Source organism: Thermobia domestica, chromosome 3, assembly GCF_964235325.1.
Source record: "Thermobia domestica chromosome 3, izTheDome1.hap1.1, whole genome shotgun sequence".
Lineage (NCBI taxonomy): Eukaryota > Metazoa > Arthropoda > Insecta > Zygentoma > Lepismatidae > Thermobia > Thermobia domestica.
The window spans coordinates 314,195,495-314,215,174 of record NC_137456.1 but is presented as its reverse complement, the minus strand read 5'-3'; the positions used below and the strand labels follow the sequence as shown (position 1 = coordinate 314,215,174).

General features: G+C 35.8%; 1 protein-coding gene across 1 annotated transcript in view; it reads left to right on the top strand.

Annotated features, from left to right (window-relative positions):
* cmb (combover) overlaps positions 1–19,680 on the top strand; it is a gene marked incomplete in the record, with an annotated part of 274,174 nt that overhangs the window by 9,229 nt on the left and 245,265 nt on the right. The window contains 1 exon segment of the mRNA XM_081752595.1: positions 2,075–2,215. Coding sequence (XP_081608721.1) covers positions 2,087–2,215 — 129 coding nt within the window.

Genomic DNA, 19,680 nt, shown 5'->3' with positions numbered 1-19,680 from the left:
TACCTTATGGAGTAGATTTCGATGCTAGAAGCAGATGGTTGATATTGCTCGTGAGGACAGGAAAAAAATGTTTAAAGTTAGCAAAAATTTCACCAAAGCTGGCAACATTGCGAGTGAATTGCGCGATTCCTATTGGACCAATAGACGAATTTTGGCCCTCCACCGAAACATACAACTTTATACTCTTCCTGCTATTGCGATTATGTTACTAAATGCACTCGTTTCTCTACAATAAAATTTTTAATTTGACATGTTTTTCAGTTTTTCGAGCAATCCGAGAGGAGGGCAGCCATTTTGGAAGGCTATATATCGAAGGAAATTTTTTTTTCAGCAAAAAGAAAAAATATGGGTCTAATAATTTTGTATGTATTTTCTTATTTTAGAAAATAAACTAAATCTGAGACAGTCGTGTGGACCACCCTGGACGATTTGAAATGGAATCACTCATCAATATGCTGAAGCCGGAACTTTATAGTTTAATCCAATCTCATAAATCTAGATTTAGAAAGTTTGCAATTGACGAAATTTTCGAACGTCATGGACACTCGTGCTTCGTTTACCCCCCTACCACCCGAAACTGAATCCATGTGAGAAAAAAAATTTGGTCTTTGTTGAAAGGATGGATTGCGTCACGAAACACAAATCTTTCAAAATTAGTGATGTTCAAAAACTCTGTGAAATTGGGTTCGGGGAGGTCGGGAGAAACGAATGGGTATTACAGTTTGTAATCATGTGAAGCAAATTGAGACTCAGTATTGGGAAGCAGAAGAAATCATCGATGAAATTACTGAGAGGGTCGTTATCAGTCTCGGTGGTGTCGATAGTGATTCAGAAGAGGATACTGGCGGTGACATATCCGGGATAGAAGAAATATAGGCGAGTGTTTTCTTTTACGTACGCATACACATAGATGAAAACTATTGGACTTTTCATTTTTATTTGTGGAATCCAACATCTACTATTAATAATAATAATCTAGATATACATAGAAGAAAAGGTACAACGTACGTACGAATTATGAATAATACCTCACATTTTAGATTCATGGCGAATATTTATTTCAGTTGGCAACGCTGATAAGTTCATTTTTCTGCCTCCTAAATCACGGTCAAATGACAGCCATATCGCAAACAGCATTTCGTTACTCAAGTGCAGAGTTGTTGTGCGCCGTGTATAACAGCTATGTCAACTAAAAGCCAGGGGGGACACTTTGAACTCATACAATTCTTTTCATTCATTTTGACAGTTTTGAATGTGATACATTACATGCTCAAATACCCAAAACTATTTTCGTTTCATTTTATAGGGAATTTCATCCTCTTCCAGATTATAGTTTTTTTGTACAAAAGTGCACTTTAGGTTGCTCCTATGTCAAATCTGACCACAGATTTGAAATCTACAGAAAATTCTGCACCAGAATGGATAGGTCTGTTACCTCAAAGGATTCATGTTAGCATGTTACTAGAGCAGTTTTAAACCTCAATGCACCATTTCCGGCTTTCCCGAGTAGAATTTTTTGCCTACCATGTCCAAATTTTAATAGATCATAACATAGGAACGGGTTGAGCCAGAGCTCTGAGCTTTTGCACAAGCTAGTTTTGGTGGTTGTAGACCAAGTGTACCAAATATCATTAAAATCTGAGTCGGTGGACGACACTTCGGTTTTTCGCTGGATGAATTGACATGGAAAGACCACTTGAGCTGCGTTTCCCTTAGCCTAACGGGCATAATCATGAGACGTCAAACTGAAAGATTTCATTTACTTTTCCCCATATTTCTGCTTTAACTTCTTTTTTCATATTCTGATGTGAGAGATCATTCCTTAAAATTTACCGGTATAGTTCATTAACGTCCTGTATAATTCGGATCCTACGTAGAATTAAACTGTAAACAGTCAGAAAAGTACTTTTGAGGTAGGTGTGTAATACGAATTTATGAATTCAGTTGGTAAAAGTAAAATGGATAAATAACCATTTAACCAGGATTTGTATTTTGTTGTATAATTGTAAGCTTAGTTCATTAAAGTACTTTTTCAAAGTGCAGTTATTTAAATTATTTTATTTTCTTTCTTGAGGTATAAAACACGATGGCCCCAGGAGCGAACGGTGGTGGACGTCAAACGGGAACTGTCCCGAAATCGAAAACGTACAATGATACGTCACATAATCACCAGATACGGCGAGAACGAAGTATCAACACGGTTCCTAATAATCTGGTAAGTGTTGCTGAGTTTTTTCAAATAGAAATGATAATAATAAAAGATATTATTATTATTTGGCCTTAAATTTGTTACGAAGCCTGTCAGCTGCTTTTTGTAGTTTGTGAGAACTCTTACTACATCCCAGGAAATATTTATATAGTTAATATTTTTCTATATGTGTAGGAATTACATAAAAATTGGAATAGTTTTGGAACTGGGGGCCAAAATCAGGTAAAAAAAAGAAAAAGAAAAAAACACATGTTTACAGGAGGAATGAGTTGGTGTTTCGTATGGATAATTACTAGGTACTGACAGCCTAATCTAAACTTACCTAACCTAGCCTAAACCATCAAAAACAGAAATTATAGCAAGAAAGTACGAATTTTAAGCAAAGAATTCTGGCCCCCTAAATCCAAAAATCCTAACCAAAACCAACCCAAAGTAACCTAAACTGACCTGACCTAACCTCAGCCATCAAAAATTGAAAATATAGCGAGAAAGCACGAAATTTAAGAAAAATGTTCTGGCTCCCGAAATTAAAAAATATGCCTTAAAAAACAGTATAACTGGAAAAGTCTTAAGTGGAGGCTACTCGAGAAGGTGTGGAAATATTAAATATAGAGCAGATGTCGAAAATATTTAGTTGTAGCGCTAATAAATAAGAACAAACCTATATTGATAAGTGAAGTAAATAACTGATCTTATATCGCACCAATTCCTCATTAGGCACGAATTCACTGATACACAAAGAGTTAAAAAAATGATCGACCTAACTGTGGTTCAAACCCGGGTCTCAGACCTCGAATTAACCATGACACTGCCTAATCCATTCCCTGGACAGCGATATATTCTATCACTGTTAAGGCCAGTGTTCAGCCACTCAAACAATACGCCTGTTGTGGAGTAGATAACCTTATAATCGTGAAAAATAATTTAATTCAGGTTTTGAGCAGATTTGCACATTCGACACCTTAAATACCATAAAAAGTTATATCAACGTAGTTCACAGTAAAATTAGGAGGACTTGTGCTAACGAAATTGAGGCTGAAATAAAAACAGGAATTACACTGTTCAAGCAAAAACCAGGGTGGTTTTCGGTATGTCGCCAGCTGCAAATTATTTATTCATAATTATCTATTCAAATTATAATTGAAAATTACTTATTCAAAAGAAGTCCTTTGGTGGAAAAGTGAAGTACAAATAGTAATTCATGGCATTTTTCTGGTCGATACTTAGAGCATGTAAAACCCATTTTTGAGGTTTGTCATATCATCCAGTGCCTATTCCGAATTGTCTTCTGAAGCTGTATTTGTTCAATATGAAAGCTGTCCCGAATCTTTGTAGAGTTTTCTAATACATCTCCATGTCAATATTTCAATACCACTTTTGACATGTCATTACAATCACATCTTATTTATACTGACTGCTGCGAAATTTGTCTTCTTTTCAAAATCTCTCGCGGTCAAGAACCCCTCCGCCCAAAACTTTGTGAGTGAAAACCTCGCTGTAATAATTTATTGAGTCCAGAATGTTCAATATATCACTGTATATGTTATATTCAGAAGCCTCACTCACATCACTCTTTCATCTCATCTCACACAGTATTTATGAGAATGTGAGTGAGATTCGCACACGCAAGAACCACTTCTTGAGTTTGAAGACTTAACGGTTGAGAATGATACACAATAAAATCTTTATGATATTGAGCGATAAATCGATCAAGTGGAAAAAAAGAAAAGTCCCATCTGGTCGGCCCATCGAAAGATCATAAAATAAGTGTTCGCCAGAGACCTTACTCAGTATCACAACAACAGCCGATCAGGTGTCAACATTTCCCTTAGCCAATCTCAGGCCTCAACTAATAACCATTCACCTACGTAACTACTATATACACACACACACAAATATATATCTACACGTCTGCTGTCTCCTATCCGTTAAACTAAAATATCTTAGACAGAGACTTATTGTCTACCACGCAACTACCAACACTAGTGATTTCGGTACAGAAATCAACACTTCAATATAATCTTATTTACTTTTATTTTTTATCTTTTATATGGTATTCTTATTAACTTTTATCTCTTTTCACAATCACCCTATATCGAGGGTTTTCTTTTGACTCCGCGCCAATTACTAATTTAAATTCTCTTTTTCATCAACTTCACATACATTACATAACAACGGAATCAATAAGAAAGTAATTATCAATTTAAAAAAAAAAAAGAATAAATTCAACATTTCTTTCTCTCCTTCCATGCAATATATATTTTCCTGAAATCGTTTTACCTATTTCGCTACACTATCCTAGCCTTAACTTCTTCAACACTTTTCAACGTATAATAGAAGCTCCCAACATCAATAGCAACATACCCTTGTTAGAGAACCTATAACTAGCATCCAATGGGAAATTCTTCCTAAACTACCTGGTCCTTAGGTCGTGGCTTCTAGTGAGAACCACAGGCTGTACCAGGCAGGCATAGGCACAGATTCCAAATGAGAAAGACGAAACCATATAAAATATTAGTATCACTAAGAATACCATTCGGTCACTTGTGATACACCAAACTTCGTCTTCAACTTCGATCACGCCGCAGTACGTTTTCGCATCAAGGATAGAGTTACAGCTACAACAACAAAACTATCAACCTATATAGAGAAACAAACTGAATGGAATACAAGGCTACTATAGTTTGCCGTGCCGCAATCAAGCGATCACCATGGAAGTAAAATCAATCGGAAACGCAAGTGAACGCATTATAGAAGTCATAAGGAATGCCACACAAAATCACGTACCTACCACGGATATAAGTGCTTTCGAAGAAAGACTACTCCAACATGTCATCTACAAAATACAGAATAAGCGATTTCTTTATCGCATATTCAGAAAACAACAACACGGAAAGCTAAAGCATTCCATCAACCAACTCCAAAAAGAAATCATAAAATATATTTAATAATATCGAAATGAACGGAACAGTCAACTCTGTAACAAACTGCAAGAGCTCCGTGCATGCAACCTAAAGACATTCTGGTTAATACTACGCTACAAATACAAACCAAAAAGCCAGCATACTACCATACAAGATTGTTAAAGTAGGCCTCCATCACAGATAAAGTGTCACTTAGTACCATAATTAGTCAAAAATTCAGACAGCAGCATGCTACCACCAGCAACCAACAAAAGATAACAACAACCAGCAACAGATAAAAAATGATACCTCGACAAAGGCGACTAACATCCCGGTAACTATGACACACTACTAGCAAACTTCACAATGAGAGAATAAAGAAAGCTCTTAAAAAAAAAAAAAAAAAAAAATGTAGTACATCCGGACCAGACCACATAATGGTGGTACGCCTCAAACATACCTCTGAATCACTTCTAATGAAACAAGCAGAATTATACTCTTCTAAGTACAAAACGCGATTCGTACCCACAAAACTGGATAGAATGCTACACAATACTACTACCTAAACCAGGGAAAGACACAAAGAATCTAAAAACTATCGCCCAATAACACTCTTGTCCACACTGTCGAAGATTTCGAAAAGATTCTAGTACAAACATTACATATATACTTCAATGAAAATAAACAACTAAACAAGAACCCAGCAGGCATTCGCCTGCAATGTAGTACCATAACAAAAACGTTGAGAATATACTCTGAGACCCAAAACACCTAAGACATCATTAATTAGGAGCTACATTGTTTGACCTCAGCAGTGCGTTCGACTCTGTTTGGATCGATGGGCTACTACATAGAATGACTCATGAATTTACCTCCTACAGTTATCAGATGGATATACTTCTTATAAACATACAAACAAGACTTAAGCTGGATGGAATCATATCAGAATCGATTCAGATAGACTGTAGTATATTACAGGGATCCATGTTAACCCTTCTTTAAATCCTATATGTGAACGATAACGCCAATTTTCGAACCCAACTACATAAAATAAGGTCTATATGCAGATAACACTGCAATTTGTACATGTCCTCACAGCGTGAAATTCATCCTCAAGAGATTGAAAAAACAGGAACAAATATTTATCAGGTGGTACGACTGGCAGCTCAGAATAAATGCACACAAGATGCAGCTACTTGTCATCTATTCAACAAGCATGGCTAAATTTTGGGCAACGGGTTTTTGTTTTCGTACTCAAACCCTTCTTTCCTTCTTTATGAAATTGTTATACCACATATAGTATCGTATATTTTTGTTACTTGATAGGTTATTATCAGTTTGAAACCGCTATGATTTGACTGTATTACACTAAACAAACGCCTCTCAACATGTAATACAAACATATTTGCCATTCATCTAATTTTTGGGTGTCTTACTAGTGCTTCACAAGACAGATTTATTTGACTGTATTACACTAAACAAACGCCTCTCAACATGTAATACAAACATATTTGCCATTCATCTAATTTTTGGGTGTCTTACTAGTGCTTCACAAGACAGATTTATCAGTCAACATTAGAACTTCTGGAATGACCCAGTATATTGAAATTAATGCTCAGGGGGGGGGGGAATCATGATTTTTTAAAATAATTTTTGTTGATTTTTAAAAAATTTAAATCTATATTTTTCATTTAAATCAAATCTTTCTCCTCATATAATACGAGTCGCGAACTGAAGAAAAGATTTTAGGAATTAGTATTAAATGTTAGTTATACCATTTAAGTGAAAATATTGGAATTGAAGTTTGAATTAATCCCCAATTGTTAACCTATTTCAATCCCAAACAATGTTTCTTAAGCATTAAGGAAAAAGTACAGCAACGTTTATCAACATAACACTTTTTTTTTCAGAATTTACTGATATTTGTCAGGGGCATATTTAAAAAGAAAAAAATCAGAACTAGCTTGCACCACGAAACACGTATAAAATATTTCAATTTCGCCTAAAGTTATAAAATGAAAAAAAAAAAAAAAATCGAGAGGGGATCGGACCCCTCTAAATACGCCCGTATTATCTGGGAACAAACAAACAAACAGACACACACACAAAAGAATTTTCGTCTTAAATGTCCATGGTGATTTCCCCGTTGGAATAGTTAATGATTTAAAACCCCTATGTTACGAAGAGAAGAACGCAGGATTCCCCCGTTACCCGTTAAAAACGTGATTTTCCCAAATCATCCTCTGCATGAAACACTCCTTTTCATACTGTGCTGTATATGCACTCGACTCTCATTGTATTATGATTATTTTCCATAATAGAAATAACAGAACAGAAACGGGATTGTACTATTTTCATTTTAAATTAATTTATTTCAGAAGTTGATTTAATTCAACGATTTTTATTTTAAAATAAATCAAATGATTTAAATCAATCCACACTGTTAATGCTAGACACAACTAACCTGAAAAATAAAATTGTTCCAGTTACCTTGTGGGAATAGTGTGAAATACACTTGAAATATTGGCTGATTGAAAAAGTGGCACGAAATTATTCTAGAACTTAAGAACAAAATGATTTTAAAAACAATAGAACAATACCAGGATTGCTTAAAGTATGTGTTTCGAAAAAAACGTACATTTATAGCAGGGTTGCAAATAAGCAATAAAATTTAACTAGCCTAAGAAAAAAGCCACTAGCCCACATCCCACAATATAAATTATTTACTTGCTTTCGATATGATATTAGATACTCGCTCCGGGCTCGTAGGCAAGTGGTTATTTGCATCCCTGATTTATAGTTTACTTATGTAATTCGCGGTATTGAGTTTCTGATATATTGTACATCTTATTTTGTTCTGTTTCGCTGATCGTTACAAAGTATTATCGTCGACAGAGATATCCAAAAGTCTAATTTTTATATTCTAGCACACGGAACTAGAACAAGGTTTATTTCGTAACGGTTTCATAAAGTCATCATTTTAATATTTCACATGTGAAGCACAAATGAGATAGTAAACTCTTAATTCTCAGCGTTTGCTATACTGATAAATCCACAGATTTGTGACAAATTTCTATCACACAGGTATCCAAAATCTTGTCTCTCTATAACAAATCAAAAGATTTTGCGGGGAGTATATATATATATATATATATATATATATATATATATATATATATATATATATATATATATATATATATATATATATTGTAATGCTTTATAGGTAGAGTCAAATAACGGCCCGGGAGTGATTTTCCCCTTCACTAATTTTATTACAAAAACTCTTAAATGCAATAGGTCTTCGAATTACAAAGATTTGATATATTAATGTCCTTCCTTCTAAGTGACCTGGATGAAGGAGAAAGGTGTTTTGCACGGTGCCTCTTCTCTCAAAACAGTCTCCAAAGCATCTGCGGGGTTTCGATGAATCTTGAAGGAAAACCCCCTCAGCTAGGGTTTTAAAAAACCCAACCCACCTGGGCCCATTTGGGTTTTTTCGGTTGTTTTTTTTTAATATTTGGGGTAAAAATGTTAAAATATGATTTACATTTCAAGATTATCATTGTCACAACTTGCAACAATTTTCTATTCACTGCTGTTTTGAAAAAAATGGCCGCCATTTTGAAATTTTATATTGGATAGCCGAAAAAATCTATATAGCAAATTTAAAATGTCCTATGCTTCTACCCTCAAAATTTCAACTTAAAAAGTCCGAAAATTGCACCCTGTAGCATGGATATCCGCTATTTTGAATAATGGTCGCCATTTTAAAATTTTATGGCGCTAAAATATATACAGCTACTGTAATCTCTCGTGCTTCGAACTTTGAAAATTTTAACTTGAAAGACCGAAAACTGCCCTTTGTAACGTGGATATCCGCTATTTTGAAAAAAAAAAAAAAAGAAAAGAAAAGAAAAAAAGAAAGAAAGAAAGAAAAGAAAAAAAAGAAAAAAGAAAAGAAAGAAAAAAGAAAAGAAAGAAAGGGTGCCATTTTGTAATTTTACGTTGGTATGCCGAAAAAATTTATACAGAAAATTTAGTGTCTCCAGCTTGTACCCTGCAATTTAAAAAACTAAAAGTTGAACACTGTGTTGTACAGGCACACAAATGTAGATCGAGTCATCCCAGGAGCCTGTGACGTTTACCAAATATCAATACCAAATAGCTGTATTATTTTAAGACATAATTCATCAAAATGTCTTATATGAAATAATATTTTTCAACGTAAAATAAATGGTTTTATTGTTGAAGTTCACTTTCAATGCTTTGTGCGTTCAATTACGGGAATTTCCCGAGCACTTGTTGCAAGACGGTTCTTTCCTGAAAATTAATTTAAAACAATTAACAAAGATGTACCTATAATTCATATTTTATTAAAGTAAATGTTTCAAAATGTCATAAATGGAATTAAATATCTTCCAGCGTAAAATAAATAGTTTTATTGTTGAAGTATTCACTTCCGATGCCTTGTGAGTTCAATTACGGGAATTTCCCGAACACTTCTTTCACGACGGGTTTTCCTTGAAAATGCAGCTTGCTTTACTACACATCGAAACTTCCATTAAGGGGATCTGATACCTCTTCGCTTAGGTTTCTAACTCTCCATTTGATAACATGTAAAATTTAGTATGGTAATTTCTAACAAAGTATTGCAGGTAATGACTTGAAATTTTTAATACAAATACACAAGACACATTAAATCCAACCACGGTCTCCAATTTACGTTACATGCGTTAGATTAATTGTAATATATTCTTCAATAAGTTTGGCAACAGAGAATAAAAAGTATGCTGTAGAGGGAAGAGGGCTGACCATCTGTTTGCTTGTTAGCTGCTTTTAAAAGGACGCTCTTACCAGAAAAATCACGTTGTGATTCTCACTTCTCAGTGGTTAGAATGGTCTGGACTGTAAGAGCCCAAAACCACTTCTTTTCTTTCTTCCTTTCACGGTTTGTTTGTTTCTTCCAACCCCTGCAGTCACAAGAAGACAACTTGTTTCGGAAAGCATTTTGAATTAGTAACAAAAAGCAAAACTGAATGACACCACGGACGGATTAAAGGGAGGGGCGGACACTCCCTCCGAGAATATTTAAATACTTTTAATAATCGGAGTAAATTGCGTAATCTAATAAGAAAAGTTTGTTGAAGTATACAGATCAAGACGCATTTCAAGTGTTACAGTATTATACTCTCCTCCCCTCACCTCCCCTCCTAATTCCCTTCTGAAGATGTTTTCTTTTGTTTCTCTGTTTCATATTAGCCTTTACACTTACACTTTCACTATCCAGTATTGATTTTGACCATACCATCTGCACAGCAAGGCGAGTAAGGTTTACGAGTCCTTCCTGCCCCCTTTTTAAAAATTTCTAATTATAATAAAATTTATCGAAAACAATTCATCTCAACGATATGCAATCTTAAAATAAACTCGCCGCCTTTCGCGTATGCTAGCGATCTAATATATACGAATAGATGAAAAGTTAGTTTGAAGCCTTATGTATTGTTTTTCTGTAAATAAGTCCGAATTCATATTTGTTTCTATTGTTGCATCGACAAAAGTGAGTGCCAAATCGTTTTAGGCTCGTTGGTCTTTGCGAGGTCCCTAAAGATGCAAGACCGTGGGCAGTCGCCCACCACTTGAAACGCCTCTGCACTAGAGGTCTGCACGTGCTCGGGCCTACAAAGCATGCATCACTTCGGGCCCGGGAGGGGTTCGGGCAGTAGCGTCATTTCAGATTTGCCTTGAGGGGCAAGACCCCTTGATATATATATAAAATTTTCGCGTTTTTCACTGACTTACTACTATTCTATTGATAAAATGTATATAAATTTCAAACTCAGAGGGGCAAATGCCCCTCCCTGCCCCCTAAATGGCGCCCCTGGGTTCGGGCTGTGAATTTTTAAATATACAACCATATTTCTCGGACTTTTTCTGGCCTAACTTTGTAAATATTGTGTAAAATGATACAAATTGCACCTTTCTTTCTGGAGGACTTTTAAAACACAACTGCAAAATCAAACCTCGAATTGCCGTAAATAAAAATACAGTGAAACCTGTCTTTAGCGGAATCGAGAGGGACTTGCAAAAATTTCCGTTAAAGTCAGGTTTCCGCTTAGTGGAGGTAGACCTTTCCTTTCTTTTTTTTAATACATGCTTATAAAGGGGCATACTGAGAAAATGTATTGCTGTATGTACATTGTTTGATTACAGTACTCTTTCTTCTACGAATAAATACACAAAAAAATTAAAATGAATACAAAATATGCTATGCACACGTTTTCTTTATATTTCTAATAGCCAAGCAGGGTTTTCTGTGTACATTGCTGCTTGGCTGCTTTACTTTCCGCATACACTTTAGCCTGAGAAATTATACTAAGTGAATCAGAATCATTTTTCCGTAAGGCAAATTTTTGCAGTTCCTTTAAACTTCTGAGAGCATTTTGATATGTATTTATTCTACACTCTTCTTGAAACTCGGTATCGTATTCCTCTTCTTCCTCTATCTCGTTTTCTTCTTTCCGACATTCTTTATGATTCTTGATTAAGTTGCGGGGATTAAGGACAATTTGTGGGGGTGAATATGAGTAGTGGTTGGGGAAGGTCAACACTGTTCAGAAGTATTTAACAAAAGAACGAACATTTTATCGCAAACAGTGTAATGTATATGTCTCACAGAATGTCGAAACATCTAAACGCTGTAGTCCGGAACTCAGAATTTTCCGTTAAATATTTATTTTTCTTTCCGTTGTCCGCGTAACACAGTTTCCGCTTAATGAAGGGGCTTTTACACGTTTTGTTCTCCAAAATTCATGGGACCGTGAAATATTTCCGTTTAAGACAGTTTTCCGTTTAATAAAGGGCCCGTTAAATACAGGTTTTACTGTATAACTTTGAATTAATAATTAAGTTTCTGTAATTCGGACTTATTTCGGGCTCATTTGATTATCACAGAGCTCAGTCCGGGCTCGGGCCTAAATACAGGGTGCGGCACGTAAAACCGGCCCGTAAAGTGAACACATAAAATGAAATGTAATGTATTGAATATGATTAACTACAACACATAAATGAAATGTAATGTATTGAATATGACTACTCACCTTCACAGCAGCCTTCACAGCAGGTGCTGAAAGTGTCCTCCACCCACTTCAACACACATGTGAGCACGATTGAGAAGATCCATTGTCAGTTCTTGTGTTGTAATGCTAGTGGTGACATCCTGGATCCTGGTCGTGAGTTCTTCAATTGTGTGTGGATTTGTTTCGTATACTCTTCCCTTTAACAGTCCCCATAAGTAAAAGTCACACGTGGACAAGTCTGGTGACCGAGGAGGCCACAAGCCTTTGCTGATTGTCCTCTCTGGTGTAAACATCTCATGCACAAGGGACAATGATGCAGCTGATGTGTGGCATGTTGCACCATCCTGCTGAAAGTAACATAACTGACGCTCCTCTTCGGTCAAGTGTGTATAAAACTCCTCTAGGATTCCCATATACACGTCACTGTTCACTGTCGTCTCAAAGAATATGGGCCCAATAACGCGTGTGGCCGAAATGGCACACCAAACACCAATCATCTCATCATGCAAGGGTACCTGGTGGATTGCGTGTGGATTTTCTGTCGACCAATACCGGTTGTTTTGGGAATTTACGTACCCAGACAGGTGGAACCACGCCTCGTCACTCATGATGAGCATTAGTGGATCCAAGAAACCACTGGCAACATTGCTCAACAGCCATGAACAGAAATGCACCCTCTTCTGCAGGTCAGGCTCCTTCAGTTCTTGCACAACACTTATCCGGTACGGTTTTAACTTCAGTCCCTTTAAAACACGTCTGCAACTTCACTCACTCGCATGAACCTGTTGACTCAATCTCCTGGTTGACTTTCGAGGACTTCTTGTCATTATCTCCTCCACCTGCATCTTTAATTCAGGTGTGCAGACAGATGGTCGTCTGTTCCTGGGAGCATTTTGAACCGATCCTGTACGCCGCCATTTTTCGATCAATTCCTGAATGGTGCTTTTTGCTGGCACAGAACGTCCTGGAAATTTCTCCCGAAACAAATTCTTTGTTTTCACAAAAGATCCAGTGAGAATGAACCCTTCAACAATGGCAACACGCTCGGGTATCGAATACGGCATTATCACACACTGACACTCACCCGACTTAACACAACGAAGCCTTTTTCTCAACTGGTTTCGACAAGTTTCACTGGCTGCGGCTGCACGTGACTGCTGCAGGTCACGTAAGTCGACCCGACCAAGACACGCCATCTCTTGGTAGGAAGGTAGATTATTTAAGTGTTGCCAAAAACACAATATACCAGAATATTACGACGGGCCGGTTTTACGTGCCGCACCCTGTACTAAGACATATTTCGGACTGAGGTTGGACCTCACACTGTAAATTCACGGGCCGAGCCCGGGCTGAAAATTCCGGCCCGTGCAGACCTCTGCTCTGCACCCGCACACATTTCTTCCTAGTCCAGAAAATCTCCTCCCCTCCGCATCGTCAATAATGGTAAATTTGTTCCTCATATATTTTTCTTACTATTGTAAGAGAAGTTCAAGCCAGAACTCTAAAATTTGTTCGTTCTCTGGGGTAATAGGAGTAATGCAAATTAAGAAAGATATGCGTCATATACACATGTCAGAAAAACTTGATATCAATTTGAATAGACCTTGTACGTAATATTTATTTTAGAAATAATAAACTTATGCAAATATATCGAGACATCTGAAATTTAATGTTAAATAGTGGCGAGTGAGCCAGAAGGAGCGTGCACTATTCAGTTAGTCAAAGAACTCTTAGCTTGAAAACTACTATTTAAACCAATATTGAATTAGACAAATTTGTAAAAAGTAAGATAACCATAGTTGGAAATAGTGTGTGTATTTTTTTAGGAGGAAACCCAGAAGTACCTTCTCGATAAAATAATAATAATAATAATAATAATCAGTGGCGTATTTAGGGGGGCTTCCGGGCTTAAGCCCCCCCTGAAATTTTACTTACTATAGTAAAGTATATGAAATACCTTGCAGAATTTTCACATTTTCAGGCAAAGCCCACCAAAATTTAGCAACCCCCCCGAAACAAAATCGTAAATACGCCACTAATAATAATAATAATAATAATAATAATAATAATAATAATAATAATAATAATAATCTTCCTCACTTCAATCATAGGTTGATGGTCAAGAAGGAAATTTTAAAACTTTTCTCTCCCCTGGGAGAGCTGTTTTATAAATTGATAAGGTCTCTTCTTCGTTACTGCATCTATCTTTGGTCGGGCCGCGGTGGCTCAGTGGTAGAGCGTTCACCTCTAATGCATGGCGTTCTTATTTCGATCTCAGCTCGCACCAAGTGAACTTTGTGGAGGACAAACACCATGTGTGGGGGTTTTCTCGGGGTTCTCCCGTTTCCTTCTACTTTCTGCATTCCACCATTTCCTTCATTTCTCAACATCACTAGCTCTTTAACCTACCAGGCATAACTGTGGGACGTAAAACTTATAGATTTTTCTATCCTTGGTCTTCCACTTCCTGGTTTTTCTTCTGCCTTTTCCTCTATCCACACGGTGTCCGATCTGAGTGTCGAATAAGATAGGTAAGCATGCTCTTTCTTCTCTTTCCTATTATCTTCATGATCTGTCGTCCTTTACTAGCTTCCTTTAGTACGTCTTCATTCCTTCCATTATTATTATTATTATTATTATTATTATTATTATTATTATTATTATTATTATTATTATTATTATTATTAATCTTTCTACGGGCACATCTCGCTTTTGTGGCAAGATTCGCCCATTCTAATGTTTTAAACTTTCGCTCTTGATTATAAAAATTCATTATACATTATAAAAGTCTATACAAAGAAATGTATAGGTCTACATCTTATAAATAGTATACACACATTCTACCATTATAAAAATAGTATACATCTTACAAAAATAAATTATCAACGAAATACCTCACTACTGTCAAACAACATTTGTACTGTGTATATATTTATATTAATTATATAGACTGTCATGTCTTTTAATCACATGGCTACCCAGCTTGCCTCACGACGATGGGCAGACGCCAATAATTTGAGTATTCTAGCAGTGAATCGAACCTAGAACCAGGCGATCAGGAGTCGAACGCTCTAACCATTAGACTATGAAACCCCATTGAATGACTATAAGGTTAAAATTCAAATGATTCTACAACAATTATCAACGAAATATTTCACTACATTTCTAACACTAACGACATTTATACTGGTGATACATTTATATTAATTACTTTATGAAAACGAAACTATATATCTGAAATTAAAACGATCCTACAAAAAGCATTTTTTCCCAACAAAATACCTTACTTTTGTCAAACAACATTTATACTCTGTGTACACATTTATATTAATTACATTATAGAAAAGAATAGAATGATTATATGCTTAAAGTTAACTCATCCAAAAAGCACTTATCAATAAAATATCTTAATATTGTACACTGATTACATGTACTGTACACTTTGTATATTACCAATACACTAATGTCTGAAAATTGAATAAAAATATTGTATGTATGAAATTATTACATTGACCCCACAAAACCAATTTTTGCCAAGTCTAATACCATCTTTCAAAGACATTACTTTTAGTTTTATTACAAAGTAGAGCATTTGTAGCATCTTATACGAGAACAATATAGAACTTCTTATTATGATAAAGTAAGAAATATGTTATTTAGATACAATATTTTTGTTCGTTCCAAATTTTTAATACAAACTACTGCTGCTGTTAGAGGAAGTGACTGTTCCAACCGAGAATCAACAATTCCAGGGAGTATGACTGCTATTTCTATAGACAGCCGACAAAAGGGTAAAGCTGCCCAAAACAAGTTTTTGAAAAAAAAAGAAAAAAGAAAGAAAATTAGAAAGAAAGGATCAGAGGCGACATTGGTTTTTAGCGTGAAGCGCTCATAAATCACTACCATGTGTCGCGAAGACTAGTAGGGCTAGAAATTTCGAGGGTTCTCAATTCCTTCAAAAAGATCTATCCATATACTATATACAGCATAGTTGCCAAACTTACTGAAGAATATATTACAATTAATCTAACGCATGTAACGTAAATTGGAGACCGTGGTTGGATTTATATGGGTCTTGTGTATTTGTATTAAAAAATTCAAGCCATTACCTGCAATACTTTGTTAGAAATTACCATATTAAATTTTACATGTTATCAAATAGAGAGTTAGAAACCTAAGCGAAGAGGTATCAGATCCCCTTAATACTGAAGTTTGAATTCAGCACTTAAAATAGTAAGCGTTACGTAGTCTTGGGAGCTCCGAGCATTAAGCTTCTTAATTTTGACAAGAATTTTTACGCTATTGCTGGTGTTGATTCTACAGAACGCTTATTTGAACGGTAGCAGCAAATGACAGAACTAAACTGTTGTTGGAAAACCAAATTTTACTGAATACTTTTGTTACCGTGAAAGGTAAGAAATAATACTAATAGTTTTACTAATGTATTTACATATTTACTGTTAGTACCGGCACCAATGATCTTAAACCTGTCAACGTATGAGGGATAACGTCCCTCGGCGGCACCGAGTCAGGAAGCACACTATTCACGGAAAGTATTTTCTAAAATAGAAAATTGCTTATTTTACTTCAAATAGGCTATGACCATAATCCATACATTAATTTGTTTTATAATTATCTCAAGCTGTTTTTTTAAAATACATTCATTCAGTGCATTCAGAACTTTATGAAGGTCTCATGTTGAATGTTGTTGACTCCCTTAACATGAAAGCGTAATTCGCCCAAAGAAAGTTCAAAATCTGATAAAAATAACTTTCAATGTGATCACCTTAGTTGTACCAATAATATACTAACAGCAAGTTCAAAAACTCAGGTGGGTTTTAAGGTTTTTTTTTTTTTTTTTTTTTTTCTTTTCTTTCGGGCTGGACCCACTTGAACAAACCCTGCCCTCAGCCCAAAGCAGCTTCGCGAGGTTTGGTTGTGGTGAGGATCCCTAGTCCAAAGCGACCTCGAAGCAGGTGTGGTTAATTAATCAGCGGCCAGACTGATAGCTGGTCTTCCTCGGGCTCCGCCGTCTTGGTTTCGTGTCTTCCGTGTTCACTTCTCGTCTGCTTCATTGTTTGTAATCAGTAACACGTGTTGTATTTGACATGTGCTTCTGCTAAAGATGGGGATCCTTACAATTTATATATATATGGGGGATAATGGTGACACGAAAAACAATCAAAAATGACCGCTATTAGCATCGAATCCATGGTTTTCGGAGTTTCTAAATTGATTGCCAACACTTCCTTTATCATTTAAGTGTACTTTTAACTCCCATTATCATTCCTGGGGGGAGAGGAATTGACATGTAAAAATAATCGAAAACGACCGATGTTAATATCGAATCCATATCTCGATGTCGCTGAGATTAATTATTACAATCTTGATAGCGTTAAAGTGGAAGTTCAGCTCCATTGGCATGGGAAGTGAGACGGTGAAAAATAAAATATTATCAAATCATTGTCTTCATTTAAATCCATAGTTGGGTTCGTCAAGCAATTAGGTTACAATTGCGAAACATTTAATCCAAGCTTAGGCATGAACAAGCATGTTAGCTGGATTGGGAATTTAGAGGGGCAGCACCGAGCATGCTGGAAAGAAATCATGATTTTTTAAAAAAAAATCATTTTTCTTGATTTTTTGATTTAAATTGATTTCTTTTATTTCAATCACATATTTCTCCTCGAATAATACAAGTCGCGAACTGAAGAGAAAACATTAAGAATCAGTATTAATTGCTAATTATGCTATTTAAGTGAAAGGATTGGGATTGAATTTCGAATTAATCCCAGTCGTTAACCTATTTCAATCCCCAAACAATGTTTCTTAAGCATTAAGGAAAAAGTGCAGGAACTTTTATCAACGTGACACTTTTTACAGAAGTTACTGATATTTGACAGAGACATTTTTAAAAAATCGGGTGGTCCGGAACTATCTTGCGGTACGAATATAATTATCATGACGTAAATTTCCACTTTCGGAGAGAGGGTTGGACTCCCTTAAATACGCCTCTATTATCTGGGAACAAATAGACGCTCACACACAAGTGTCGTCTTAAATGGCGATAGTAAGACTATCCATAGCTTTAGATTGATTATTTTAACAAAAGAAACACTGACCAAAGCTTAAAACCCAGTTTATTTTAAAGTATAATTTGTAACGGTTTCGGATATCTAACATATCCTTCTTCAGACACTATCGGCAATAAATAAAAATACCTTTCATTTATTGTCGATAGTGTCGGAAGAAGGATATGTTAGATATCCGAAACCGTTACAAATTATACTTTAAAATACAATGGGTTTTAATCTTTGGTCAGTGTTTCTTTTGTTAAATGGCGAATGGTGATTTCCCCGATAAAGCAATGGTTAAGCTCAACGCTCTGTATCAAGAGGGATCCGAGTTTGAACCCCGATGCGTATTAAATTGGTTAGAAATCTACATTAAACTATAAGTCCCTAGGCACTATAATTCAAACTTCATAGCCTTGGTGCACTAATAAGATTCAAAGAGGGCTCGAACACCGTTACTTCATTCACAAACACACACACCTTAACTTACGTAACATGTATGTAACTCAGGAGGGCCTTCGTCATCTTGAGATATGGCTGAAATCAACTAAGATCTCTAGTCCCTATATGAGGACATCTTCACCCGATAGAAAGCAGTGGCAAAGACAAACCACCAAGCTTCACTTCGCTTAGGGGCTTTGGACTGTACAGCAATCATGATTATGTCGAAAGGAGAGAAAATGAATCGTTAAAGAACACTAAAACTTACTAAAACACAGCTGAACATAAAGCAAGTGAGGGCCGCCTGGAGTTATGCAAAATGTACAAAATTTTCAAGTTTCGGAGAGATCGCTTCCCCCCCCCCCTTTCCCTAAATCGCCCATATTATCTGGGAACAGACAGACAGACGCACATACAAAAGAATTTGCTTCTTAAATGTTGAACAATGATATCTCCGGTGCAATATTTAACAATTTACAAACCCTATGTTACGAAGAAAAGAAAACAGGATTGTCCCGTTACTGGTTCAAAACTTACAGACTTAGATCAGATAATATTTTAGAAGCCTAGCATATAAGTTGAATTAGACTTCAGTCCAGTACGATTGGACTGCTTCAAAATTTGGCACTTCATAGTTATACAATGTATCAGTTATTTTCACTTCAAATTAATTTATTTCGAAATGATTTTAATCAACGATTTTTATTATGAAAATCAGGTGATTTAAATCAATCCACCCTAGCACCAAAGGTGTTGCTCGCACATCTATATATATTGACATATGTGTATGAATATACAAGGTAATACCCCCCCCCAAAAAAAAAAAAAAAGAAGAGTTAATGCCGTTTTAGAGCAGTGATAAACAAAGAACAATACACGTGTGTGTGTGTATTTGTGTGGATTGTACGTATCTTTAGGTTTCGAAGTAATCTTCATCAGCATCCAACACCTTTTGTCAACGTACCTGCAGTTGC